The sequence below is a fragment of the Psammomys obesus genome, unplaced genomic scaffold, assembly GCF_907164565.1.
Source record: "Psammomys obesus unplaced genomic scaffold, mPsaObe1.curated_primary_1811, whole genome shotgun sequence".
NCBI lineage: Eukaryota > Metazoa > Chordata > Mammalia > Rodentia > Muridae > Psammomys > Psammomys obesus.
This window is the reverse complement of record NW_026589137.1, coordinates 565,865-579,661: the sequence shown is the minus strand read 5'-3', so window position 1 is coordinate 579,661 and position 13,797 is coordinate 565,865. Positions and strand designations below refer to the sequence as shown.

Genomic DNA, 13,797 nt, shown 5'->3' with positions numbered 1-13,797 from the left:
TTTATGCCTGAAAACTCGAAGTATTTCTGCTTTTAAAACTTCCAAGGAGAGAAAAAAGACTGTACCAATAATTTGAACAAGGAAAATTGGTACACTGCTCCATTGGATTTGATTAGTGTTGTGGTTGAATTGTTTCCTATACATTTTCTAGCTGATCATCCAATAGTCCTAGCTTTCTTGAAAAGCCTTTTAGAACCACTGAAGATTATTTAAAGGAGGCAGTTTGAAATCGCCAAAGACTTAGTCTGTGTCTTAGGACAAGTACCTAGGATCTAGGGATTGCTTCCCAGCCACAGGCATGCACAATGAAAGTCTGATGTTATGTGGAGGGGTTTTAAGTAACAAGCATTCTTGGTTATTTATAGGTAACTTAAGAACTGCCATCCTGGATAATACCTGCCCATTCAGCATGGATTCTAACAAAAGCCAGAAAGCTAGGACACTTTTGAACATTCTTAGTGTCACAGTAGCTCATTTCATCAGTAGACCATTAACATTAAATCAAAGCATGTATTTTTAAACTGTACCACTTGAGGATTTTAGAGTGCATATTTTCTACCCTCCACATAAAGCAAAACTTTTTTGCTGGGTCTGGAAAGATGGCTCTGAGGTTAAAAGCAGTTGTTCTTCCGGAGGACCTTAGTTCAGTTCCCAACACCCACATAGTGACTCACATAATTCCAGTTCCAGGGTGTCTTCCAACGCCACCTACTGGTGTCTGTGGGTACTAGGCATGCACATGGTGTACATCCGTAAATGTGGTCAGAGTATTTATACACATAAAATAATTAAATGTGTTTACATTGAAAAGCTTCCTTTATTAGATCCATTCCCCTTCCAGCAAGACATTGAGCTGAATAGCAAATCTCTGGCCCTCCATGCAAACATGCAAACTTTAATAATAGTTACCTTGGAGGAAGGAGAATGAAGAGTGGGGAGAGAGGATTTAATTTTCTTCTATGTTTCCCCATAGTTTGAACTTTAACAGTTTTGTTATATAGCTTGTCTTGAACTGAGATCCTCCTGTTTCTAACCTAAAGACTGCTGGGATTAAAGGTATATGCCACCAACACTGTTCCATGATATTTAACCTTGAATAAATATAACTTCAAAAAGTTTGAGCAGGAGTTGTCTGGGGGACCTAATGACTTTCTCTTTTTTCTTCTAAAAAATAGTATTTGTATTAGAAAAGAATAGACCAATATTGTGCTATTTGAAATTACTTCTAGTATGATAAAATTTGTGTGTGCCTGAGTTTCATTTTTGTTATTGTTTTTACTGTATATACTTAGGTATTGTTATAGTGAACATGTATAAGCATTCTTTCTTATTTATTTATTTTTTTAAATAAAATATTTTCCCCAGCGCTTAAAATTACTTGTGCGACCAGACAGTGGCAGTGCATGCCAGTAATCCCAGTACTCAGGAGGCAGAGGCAGGCAGATCTCTCTGAGTTGAGGCCAGCCTGATCCACAGATTGAGTTCCAGGATAGCCAGGGCTACACAGAGAAATCCTGTATAAAAAAAAAACAAACAAAAATAAGAGGAAAGGAAGGAAGGAAGGAAGGAAGGAAGGAAGGAAGGAAGGAAGGAAGGAAGGAAAGATGACATGTGCAGCTTGTGAAGAATTAAGAATAACATCATCTTGCTTCCTTTTAGCATTTCCTTTATGTTTTTTCAGCTATACCATCAAATTCACACTATATATAGTGTTGCATGCTATTTTCTCTCCTAAGACTGAAACAAAGGCTAGGTATGGTGGCCCATAACTTTAATCCCAGCACTCAGGAGGCAGAGGCAGGTAGATCTTTGTGAGTTCAAAGCCAAAAAACAAAACAAAACACTGAAATGGAAATATTTTTCTATGTTGTTATGGTTTTGAATGGTCCAGCTATGATTTTACCACAATACAAAGCCACTTTATTTGAACTTGGACATTTGGGTTGTTTCCAGAGTTTCCATACTAAAAATGAATGCGAATATTCATGAACATCTTCTTAATGAAATATTTGTCTTCATTCTAAGCAGATAACCTCCTAGAAGTGGGATTACTGGGACAAAAATTCTATTTCTAGCAATGGGTTTCATAAATAGAAAACACGGATAACAAAAACTTACGCCAATGTCTACTCTCTCATTGACGTATGGGAGTATCCCCACTTTTTTAGCAGCTCTTTACACCCTATAGAAAGGTGGTAGGAGACAACGTCATTTCCAAGTATTTTTAATTATTAGCAAAACTGAACATTTTATATGCTTCTTCACCACTGATATTTCCTAAATTTTCTTATTTCGACTAGAGGATTTGACTAATGATTTTTTATTTCTTTTTTATCCCACATGTATGTATGGATGCCAGAAGAGTAGTGTCTTCCTTGATTACTGCCTCCTTAGATATAGAGCAAAGGATAGTCTAACTAACCTGTCCCTCACTCTCCAGCTCTGGCATTAAAGGCAAGTGCCAAACCAAAACCTCCTGGGTGCTGGGGATTGGAAATCTGGTCCTCACACTTGCATGCAACAGGTTCTGCCCACTCAGCCATCTCTTTAGTCTCTTAAAGAGACTTATCAATTAAAGTGCTTATCAATTAAAATGAACACTTAAAGATAAAATACTTTGTCATATTGGTTTCAAAAGAAAATATTTTCACAATTTTTTTTTTATATTTTTAGAAATGTCTTTGCTGCTCACAGTACTTTTTAAAAGACATAATTGGATTCTAACTGTAGCTGAGTGCTCTCAGTTTGAGTTTGTTTCGTGATGATTAAGTTGAGTTTTGACAAAAGCTCTGGAGGGGCCGGTTCAGCTAATCCTATATTTAGCTGTGGGGAAAAACATGTGGGCTGGATATAAAGATTGTTTGGCTCATTACACTTTAAGAAGATGGGGGGGGGGCAGGGATTAAAGCAGTATTTGCCAATTTTTTTCAGAATTTAGCCAATTCTCTGCCCAAATCTCTTAGATGTTAGTGGTGTTGGTAAACAAGGGAAGAGGATTCTATGGAAAAGTACTGCTCTGGTCTGCACATGTCTGCATGGTTTGGTTTTAATTATTCTTCTCTTTCTTCTGTTACCCTCTCCCAACAACAATAAAAAGAGCAGCCAGATTAGGGCTCTGAAGAGTAGGAGCAACCCTTGTTCCACAGAGGCCTGCTCCCATGTAGCCTGTTAGCACATCAAAGGCCTAGGTAGCTAAGAATATAATACCTGGGATCCTTCCAAACTCCAGCATTTGTCAGGGACTATGCTCAGGGTTACCATGATTGCCAAGGGTAGCTTCCACAGACTTCAAATAGAAAAAATACTGCCAAGCAAAGAAACTTTGAACGGTATTCTGGTATGTTTATAGAAAAAAAAAAGAAGGCTAAACAAGAGAATGCCATTCGCTGATGCCTTGTGACTAAGCATAATCGATGATTTCAAAAGAAAAAAAAAAAGAACAAATGCAAATTCTGGCGATTTGAGCCCCAGATTTTGAAGAGTAGACAGGCCTCTGATCTGACTGGCTGTCCTTTGGTTATCAGTCCTGCCGTTTGGGGGCAAGAATTGGAGGAAAGCCATCCCAAAATGGATGTTCTCAAGTTGAAAACTAGTAGTCTGGGGCTGTAAGGTAAAAAAAGAGTTGAAGGCATGAGTTTTCGGTATCTTAAGACAGCTTCCTGATCCTGAGAGTAGGGCCAGCTGAATATGAGGGGCTTTTAAATGGGAGAAAAACAAGAAGCAAAATAAATACGACCCCATTTTAACCGACTGTCATTTGCCGCAAGCAACGACCCTAGAAGCAAGGCTCTCCCACAGGGTCGGTTGGAAGTTACCCACTGTACACCCGAGAGACTGTGCCGTGGGGCGTTGAGCTGCACTGTGCCATGAAACTGGGGCAGGGGCCCAGCAGGTAAAAGTGAGAGGTGGACTGGGCTCTAGGGCCTGGAACGCCAGAGCCACTGGACGAGCGACACCCAGACCCCGAAGCTACGTAGGGACCCTGAGCCTAGGCCAAGCCAGTCCGAGCAGGGCAGAATGCTTAGGTGGCCACGAAGGGCGTGGCGTGCAGGCCCCGCCCCCTCGCTATGCTTTCCTTCCTCCGCCAGCCGCCGAGCGCTCTACTGTTCGCATTTGCAGAGAGGGAGGAGAAATCAGAGTGTTCGGGAGCTCTTGCCTAGCCCGGCCCAACCTTTGCTCCAGAGATCATGGCTGCCGAGGATGTGGTGGCGACTGGCGCCGACCCGAGCGACCTGGAGAGCGGCGGGCTGCTGCATGAGATCTTCACGTCTCCCCTCAACCTGCTGCTTCTCGGCCTCTGCATCTTTCTGCTCTACAAGATCGTACGCGGGGACCAGCTCGGGGCTGGTGGCGACAACGACGACGACGAGCCACCCCCGCTGCCTCGCCTCAAGCGGCGCGACTTCACCCCTGCTGAGCTGAGACGTTTTGACGGCGTCCAGGACCCGCGCATTCTTATGGCCATTAATGGCAAGGTGTTCGACGTGACCAAAGGCCGCAAATTCTACGGGCCGGGTACGGAGTCAGGGCCAGGGAACCCTGGAGACAAAAGAAGGGACCCTGGCATGAAGAGGGCCAGAGAGAGGCCAAGGGAGGTTGGGCGCCCCAGAGGGAGGGAGGGTCAGAGGAAAGGCGGGCAGCTGCCAGAATGGGCCAGGGGCAACAGGCGCTGGGGGCGGTAGGAGAGTTGTGTATGGGCGGGGGGGATGGGGTGCCCGAATTAGACTGAAGCTTGGAAGCCGCGGATGGGAGGGACAGCGAGGCTCGAAGGCCCAGGATGTTGAGGAAGTTTTCAAAGGTATCGGGATTTGGGGCGGGGGTCATGAAAAGGGAGGGGGGGTTTCGGATTTGAGGAAAAGAAATGAAGGTGTCTCCAGAGAAGCCCGGACTCCTGAGAAGACGTGGAGGCCGATGACGCCGGAGGAGCCATGGTGGAATGTAAGGGTGTGTGGAGAGAGAAAGTGGAGAAGGGGATTAGTGTCAGGTTGAAACACTGTTCCTGGTTGGGGAGGGGGGGAGAAAGAGAGAGAGAGATTGTGTGTGTGTTGTGTACAGTGTGTGCATGCGCGGTGTGTGCGTGTTTGGTGTGCACCGTTTGGGGGGGGGCGTTTGGAATGTGGCATGTATCAGGTATGTATTTGGTATGTGTATGTGCTCGCTGTATGGGGTGGACTGAGAAGCTGGAAGCAGAACAAGCTTGATGGAGGGAAGGAGGCTAGTTGGGGGGACATTAAAGGCATAGTGTGGTGGACCATGGTAACGTGGTGAGATGATCAGAAACACCATATTTAGTGGGGTGGGGGAACTGGGAGGCAAATAAAAAACTTAAAAAAATAAAATTAAACGAAACCAAGGTGGAAGGGAGAGGAGAGGGGGTCCTGGGAAACAATAGGGTGAGGCTGTGAATCCCGATGGGTGGGGGGTGTCAGGAAAAGCCAACCAGAGAGAAAACAAGAAATGGACAGATGACTGCTGAACTGTTGGAAAGGATCCCTAGAGATGAGGTTTTTACAAAGCGGATTGCCTATCAGAATCACCTGATGCTTGTGAAAAATACAGATTCCTGGCCTGACCATCCATAGAGGAAGGGCCGAAAAAAAAAATCTATATTTTAATATACACTCCTGTAGTTGAAGTTGGGAATCAACAGAGCTTTCTAGAATATTTGGAGAGGAAGAAGAGGTTTTACTGCCTCCAATATGATTCCCCTAAGCACTAGAAACTCGGGGTGTGTTCACATGCTCATTGGTCTGAGAGGGAAGAATAGCCAGCACTAATCCAAACCAGACATAACCCACTCCATTAGGTCTCCAGAGTACAGCCAATCAAAATCACATGTGCAGAGGGTTTGAGCGAACTCTCACCTTTCATTTTTGCTTTCAGACATTTTAGAAAAATTATTTTCTGTAGGCATGTAACTGCAAAATAATATGAAATCTACATATTATTTGCCACTATAGTATCACATTATCCATAAACAACCATGTAAATACCCATAATTATTGAGCTAAACCATAAGGTAGTCAGAACAAATGCACAAGGCATTGTCATATGGTTGTGCTTTCAGAGAGCACAACTGGAGTCAAGCTGTCTCCATTCTATACCAGGTAGGTTAGAGTTTGCAGGGGCATCCTGAGGAATATCATCGTGTGTACAGGAGTAACTACAAATACGAGTCAACCTGCATTCTACATTCTAGCCTGTTGTCACTGACCAGCTGTTTGACCTGTTACAATGCATTGTTGTCTCAGGGCCTTAGTTTTCCCTCTGGAAAAAAAAGCAAACACAGCCCAGTGTGAGGTCTCCAAGCAGCTGTTCTCCATTATTGAGTAGGCTCAGAAACAGTGATGATACCATATTTGCAAATATTTTCTGTTATACAGAGTACACCTAGAAATTATTCATTTGAGTGTCTGGTACTATATACGCAGAACTGTTGTAGGTGCTAGCAAGTAACAGTAAGCAAAACACACAAACCTCTGCTTACTAAGCATCTAGTTAATAGGCTTTGTAGTGAACAAAATATATTCTCTAAGGATCATTAATAGTTGTTTTAGATCTTGTTTAAGTATTCATTAGCAGTCCAAGGACCATAATTTCTAAAATAGTAGTGTCTAAACAAAATAATTTGCCTGTTTTTAAGCACTAGATGCTACTATTCCATTAGCAGTATATATTTGTGAAAAGCATATGAAGTTTTTTTCTTTTTTAACCTTTGCTAGTGGCAGCATGTAATGATAACTTTTTTAAAAAGCCTTTATTTTAGACTCTTAATTGCATTTAAAAGTTGATCCTAAGGATGAAGTATATCTCAGCAGTAGAGTGCTTACCTAGTCCTACAAAAAAAAAAAAAAAATCAGAAAAGTAAGAAAGAAAAACAGTTGGGTGGATTGAGGTTTCAGATGGCCACACTGTAATGAAATATGATTCAATCTTCTAGTTGGTATAATGATTTTAATGTCAGAGTTGCTATCCAGCCTACTTTTGGAAAAACAAGGCATTGTTTAAAGTACACTGAATTCTTTTCATTTGCTTGTGCAATATTTAAATAACTAAACAACCACTTTAAGTGAATACAGAATGATCCAGAGCTCTAAGACAAAAGCTTGGTATGATGTGAAACATAATAGCATTTTCCAGGTTTTATGGGATTATTTGAAGGCACTGATTGCAGCCCTTTTGGTGAAAATTTTAGTGTTTTCACAACTGTTTATGCTTATCTTTATTCTTATAGTTAAAAACAGTACCAAAAACTGACCTCCTTTACTGTTAGTTCTTTATTGATAGTGAAGATTATATAACATGTGGGTAGGTTTTGAAACACTGATATTTGTAAAAAGATTTCTCCTGCAGATGCCTTAGGGTTCAAGTCTTGCAACCAAAGATCACTTAAAACTTATAGGAATATGTTGATAAAGAAATGTTTTCATTTACACATTAGTGGTTAAGAAACTATAATTTGACTGGCTTGGCTCAAGCACCTAGAATAGAGCCAACTTATAGATACAAAGTCTTTGAGCTGATTTCTAACCCATGGACTGTATATAATCAGTCATTCCCTATCAAGGCCACCCCAAAAAGAACCATTTATGCTTATATTGTACAGGTCATAGGAGATTGCAAATGACTTTTATGACATTGTACTTATTGAAGTGACCGTATGTCTTTCAGTGCAATAATCAAAGTGTCAGTATACATGTAGTTTAAGAATGGAATATGAAGCCAGGCAGTGGTGGTACACTCACTTACTCCCACCACTCAGGAGGCAGAGGCAAGTGGATCACTGTAAGTTTGAGGCCAGCCTGGTCTACAGAGTGAGTTTTGGGACAGCCAGAGCTGCACAGAGAAACCCTGTCTCAAAGAAAAGAAAAGAAAAGAAAAAGAAAGATGGAATTTGAAATTTAAAAGGAGGCTTTCAGTATGTGAGCCACAGAGAAGTTACTATGTAGTAAAAACTCTATCTTTGGTTTCATTTTGTTTTTAAAGAGGGGCCATACGGGGTCTTTGCTGGAAGAGATGCATCCAGGGGCCTTGCTACATTTTGCCTGGACAAAGAAGCGCTGAAGGATGAATATGATGACCTTTCTGACCTCACACCTGCCCAGCAGGAGACTCTGAGTGACTGGGACTCTCAGTTCACTTGTAAGCATTTCTTTATATTTTGCCCGGATCAAATTTCTACAAGTAATGCAGATTTACCATCAAACAATAATTATTACTAAGCACCCTGAAACTTTCATGCATCTTGATAGGCTCCTGAATCTTGCATGGACCGCATTTGTGGCATAGAATAATGATAGCAGTGCTGAGTCACTTGCAATAATGGCACACCAATTTTTAGTTTGTCCTCTACAGCTTCTGATTTTGATGTGTAAGTTTTTGCATAAAGGTCTATAGATTCCATACTGGCATTTGGGCGATAGGGGAAGGAACAGAGGGATTTTCATAAGCCCTCTCTTCTCACACTTAATGTTTCAAAGCAGCCCACAGCTCCATTGAAGAATGGGAGACTTGTGTTCTGCCAAACAGCTTCTCACTGAATCTAATTTAGCTGAACTACAAATTAGGCCTCATCTATAAGTGCTACTTATAATCTGATCAGCAATAATGGTGTCTGCATTGTTTTTTAAAGAAAAAAAGAAGCACTTGTTTCAGGCTTACGTATCGGAGAAGGGTAAATTCTTTAGAGTTGAGGTAGAAATAAGGGGTGAAATTCAGATCATGAGAATGCAGGAACTGGCTTTGGCCAAAAAGTCCCAAGGGTTAAGTGATCATTTTGTGATTACTTCCCTGGCACAGATTTGAACCATAATTTTTTTCCAGATTTTATGAACTGTGTGTGAAGACCATGGCCACTTAGTTTGAGGAAGATGTTTTGGGGTATAGGAGAAACTTTTTATTTTCTGATCTCCACAGTCAAGTAGTACATGCTTTTTTGACTATATCTATCTTTTAAAGAATAACCTGAGAGAGTTCTTGGTTAATGATTAGCCAGATGTGACACTAACTTTTGAGTTTGGATCCTGAACAGACCAAATAGAGCTCTCGGGTCAGGACACAAATCTTTGGACTTTGAAGACAGTCCAGCTGATGAACATAGTCACTAACATTTGCATCCCAAGATGCCTTTGTGATCATAGTCTTCTATATGAAACTAATGAGTTATAATTTATAACCCCCAAAGTTCTGTGTTCTAGGGCTTTCTGGCATCAGAGGGAAACAAGTGATTGTTTTCTTTTACCCACCACCCCATTCACTTAGGACTCCCCAACACCTCAGCTGCACTCAAAGTCATTCCCCTTAAAGCAGGTTTCACAGGTGCCACTTGGCTTTTATTTATCTTCCACTGTCCCAAGCCACCCCCAACATACACCTTTATGCAGTGTTCAAATAGGGAAGTTTTTGTTGTTACCAAATCTTATTTCACATAAAAGCATCTTTAGTTACCTGTTTAAACAGATTGGTTATTCCTCTCATTCCTCCCCATTTCAGAGGAAATATGCATTAACCCTGTATTCACTTGGTTATAATGGAGCTTGCAAATTCTGATTTCACATCTGAACCTCTTTATTCCAACATCTTCAATCCCTTCCTACTTCCTACTCCCAAATTAACAGTCAGGTCTTACTATAAATACTCTCAACAGAGTGCTCAGTTCATTTTGATACCATTTGACATTGCTTGCTGCTTTATATTTCTGTCTTTTGAACAAAACTCAGTTTCAGTTTTTACAAAGAATATGATAGAATCCTTTTAGACCCTTCAAGAAACCTAACACATTGCTGAGTATATTCTGTGGACCTCTCATAAATGTTTTAAAATGAAACAGTGAATTTTGTGTGTGTGTGTGTAAAGCATGAGAATGACCCTTTAATTACCCATAGCTTGTCCCCCAAGCTGGGAAGTCTCTCTCCTGCTGGCTGTCCTGCTTATCTACTTAACCATTGTTCTACTCCATCACTATCTTAACATACTCTCCAACTTGCACCTAAGCACTGCTTCAGCTTTCTGTCGCCTTTTCCTCCTAAAGTAACCTGTCCACAGCTGTACTAGACTTGATTCCTGTCTGGTACTAATTTCTCAACTCTGGTTTATGCTGTAGGTCTCTTGTCATGTGGTTCTCCAGGCTCCCTTTTTGCAGTCCTCATTTTGGCTCACAGGCTGTCCAGTTGCCGCTTCATTAACAATGTTTCCAGTTTTCTTTGAAGCTATCTCATATCCTTTCCTTTACCTCCTAATGATCTTACCCTACTCATCGATGTTTTCTTCACACCTGGCTCTCCATACCAGTCTCCTGGTTACCCGGCTTAACTGCTTTTACTGAAATCTGCCCTACATATCTTGATGAGAATGATGCCAGAGTACTATTTTGCTGTGTCATTCTCTCTGTTATAAACTTTCAGTGCCTTTGCCACCTATAGGTGAAGTTCAGATTTCTCAGGCCGGCTAATCAGGTCTTTCATAATATTCCCACACACATTAGTCAGACTTATCTCCTACTATTTCAAAATGCCAATTCTACTCCTGACCTACATGTTCTTACTGTTTCCCAGATATGCCTAGTCTTGCCTCTGTACCTTTGAATGTGTTTTCCTTTTTCTGGAAATGTTTCTTACCCAAAGTCTGTCCATACATTTCCCAAAGCATTTCTTCCATGAAGTACTCTACAACCCCCAAATTCACAGTCAAGTCTTACTATAAATACTCTCAACAGAGTGCTCAGTTCACTTTGATACCATTTGACATTGCTTGCTGCTTTATATTTCTGTCTTTTGAACAAAACTCAGTTTCAGTTTTCACAAAGAATATGATAGAATCCTTTTAGACCCTTCAAGAAACCTAACACATTGCTGAGTATAATGTGTGGACCTCTCATAAACGTTTTAAAATGAAACAGTGATTTTTTTTTATGTGTGTAAAGCATGAGAATGACTATTTGTGGTTCTTTCTTTACCCCCAGTCAAGTATCATCATGTGGGCAAACTGCTGAAGGAAGGGGAGGAACCAACTGTGTACTCAGATGATGAAGAAGCAAAAGATGAGAATGCTCGGAAAAATGATTGAAGCATTCAGTGGAAGCATATCTATTTTTGTATTTTGCAAAATCATTTGTAACATTCTAGTCTGTCTTTAAAACATGGTGATTTCACTATTTAGAAAAGTTTTGAACTTGCTGTAAATTTTTTAAATTAACATTACTAGTGACACAGGTAAAATCAACTTGTCTTAGAATGCATGATGTGTGTGTCACAAATCCAGAAAGTCAACTGCAGTGCTGTAATGCAAATGTTAAAGCTGTTTTTCTTCTATCTGTAGTTAGAACAAGCTGAATTGCAATTTGATTTTTCTGAGAGAAAGAGAAAACTTGGGTATTTCCACAAACTGCTCAAAATGGTAAATGTACTGAGAATGAAAAAGGATCAACTTCTAATCATGTTGTTCTCTGAAAACAAGCCCATTTTACTCAATTGACTTAACTGCATGATTATTGTTTTATCTACCTCTAAAGCAAATCTGCAGTGTTCCATAAATCTATGGATGTCCATAGAAAGATGTCCAGTAACAAAATGAAAATTCAATAATGGTCTCAGTTGGGGCAAACATATTGCCTGTGTTGGTGGGCTGATTTATCAACCTTGTCCCCATGTGGATACACTCCCACATATGGTAACTCACACACAATAATTAGCAATTGGAACTAAAACAGCATCTGAAAATACAAAGTAGGGCTTTGCAAAAAATAAAAATTTAAAAAATAAAATTCTGTTGCTTGTAGCAGAGCAATGGCTATGTGGTTATTGACCAAATGCAAATTTTGAGAGGGACATACAGGGCAGGAACAAGTGTGTGCTTTTCCAAAGACTTTCACCGTCATCTCTGAAGAATGAGAAAACACTACATGGCACTAGCTGAGTGATTTTGAAAGGAAAATACATTCCTAAGGTAACAGTCAAATCCTTCTGTTGTTACAAACCTGTAGTCACTTGGAAAGTAGTCAAGTGTCTAGGTCTTGGAGAATTCTCTTTTAATATTAAACCTAGCTTAACTGTAGATAAGTAGCTACAGTTGTATAAATTTGTAAAAGTATTATATGAACTAGTGAGGTTTCAAACTCTTGTAATTTTAGTTAGTCATTGTATTTTCTTGTGAGCTGTGTTTAACGGTTTTATCTGAAATCAGAAAAAAAAAAAAAACAAAGTGCTTGGATCAGTTAATAAAAAAGGTTTTACCCAGTATAGTCCGGCTAGCTTGTTTTAAATTTTTAAACCTAAGGCCTGGGGTATGGGTAGTGCTGTGCAATAGCCGTCTTTTGGACATGACATGGTTGTTGCACTAATAAACTAACAGCACCGGGGTGGTGACCTCAAGATCAAACCAGCCAAAATTCAAGCACCAATTGAAGAGGAGCTCATACTCTCTCCCCATTGAAGAGCTACTGGTAGTTAATGGTAACTAAGGTAGGGATAGTCAATTTTTCTTTGAAGGCGTGGCCACTAGTAGGTTACTCATGTTGCAGTACCTTGTACCCATATGGACATACAGGCAGCCCTAATTAGATGTAGTGAGGTATTCTTTTAAAGACTAGTGGGGACATGTTGGGGAGAGTCCAGGAGAGGTAATGTTTAGATACGATCATAATACATAGTATTAAAATTCTCAAAAGATTAAATTTTAAAATGTAATAGTTAAATCTGATTTAGTCATTTGACTTTAGCTTAAAATTGAGTTTAACTTGGGTGTTGGACTTCTATGTGTGCTAAGAGGAACCACCATGTAATCCCAGCACTGGAAAACTGAGGCAGGAAGACAGTAAGTTAAAGGCCTGCCTGAGGTACATAGTGAGGAGGAAGAAAGGAAACAAGTGGAGAAATAGTGAGCTGAGTAAATAGAGTTAACTCTTGAATGATCAAAGACCAATTATGGTTCTAAGCTCCTTGGACTAGGCTCCCCATTCCACACTCATATATTTTTGGACATCTGCAAACTTTAAGTTTAACATGCAACTGAGAGAATGAGATGAAATGAAATTCCATAGAGTCATTTTGCTACCATTTAACAGCACTGATTAAGTATATTATGACAAACAATGGGGGGGGGGAGAATATATCTGTAATCCCAGCACTCGGGAGTCTTAAGCAAGAGGATCAGGAGTTCAAAGCCAGCCCAGGCCACAAGTGAGACCCTGTCTCACAAAGATGTACTGAGTGTTTAGCCCTAAACATGATATCTATAATCCCACCCACCACCACCACTAAGGCTCAAGGGTCATCACTTAAGAGGAGGCAGAAAACAGAAACCGGAGGATAAGGAAGAATGCTGTGACATGCTGTCTTCTGGGCATGCATAGCTATCATAGGCATTCACAGCAGCTGTAGTTACCTGCCCAAGATCAAGCCAGCCAAAATCCCAGTACAAATGGTGTAAAGGATCTCCAGGTTCCACCCTATATTGATGAGCTTTTGGCAGAGATAGTTGCTTTGGGAGGGGAAATTATTCTTTGAAGGTGTCGTTACCATAGATTTCCCATACTCCAATGGATGACCTCCACACATATGTACATACAGACAGCACTAGACTTAGTGGATTATTAAAAAAAAGAGAGAGAAAGAGATTAAGTTGGAGGGGGGCATGTTAGAAATACCAGGGGAGGGGCTAGAGAGATGGCTCAGAGGTTAAGAACACTGGCTCCTCTTCCAGAGGACCCAGGCTAAATTCCCAGCACCCACATAGCAGCTCACAACTGCCTGTAATTCTTGTTCCAGGGGATCCAACTTGCTCACACATGTAGGCAAAACA

The 13,797-nt window shown here is 40.7% G+C and overlaps 1 protein-coding gene across 1 annotated transcript; it reads left to right on the top strand.

Annotated features, from left to right (window-relative positions):
• Positions 1–4,093: 4,093 nt before the first annotated feature.
• On the top strand, positions 4,094–12,236 carry Pgrmc1 (progesterone receptor membrane component 1). Its single transcript, XM_055604922.1, has 3 exons — positions 4,094–4,515; positions 7,987–8,142; positions 10,961–12,236. Exons 1-3 carry the CDS (start codon positions 4,188–4,190, stop codon positions 11,062–11,064), a joined length of 588 nt encoding a protein of 195 aa, XP_055460897.1. The 5' UTR covers positions 4,094–4,187; the 3' UTR covers positions 11,065–12,236.
• Positions 12,237–13,797: the final 1,561 nt, after the last annotated feature.

Excerpts from the sequence above, each read along its gene's own strand:
- Pgrmc1 (XM_055604922.1), top strand. The coding sequence starts at position 4,188 with ATGGCTGCCGAGGATGTGGTGGCGACTGGCGCCGACCCGAGCGACCTG. Across the intron at positions 4,516-7,986 it reads CCGCAAATTCTACGGGCCGG|AGGGGCCATACGGGGTCTTT; the intron begins GTACGGAGTCAG and ends TTGTTTTTAAAG. Across the intron at positions 8,143-10,960 it reads CTGGGACTCTCAGTTCACTT|TCAAGTATCATCATGTGGGC; the intron begins GTAAGCATTTCT and ends CTTTACCCCCAG.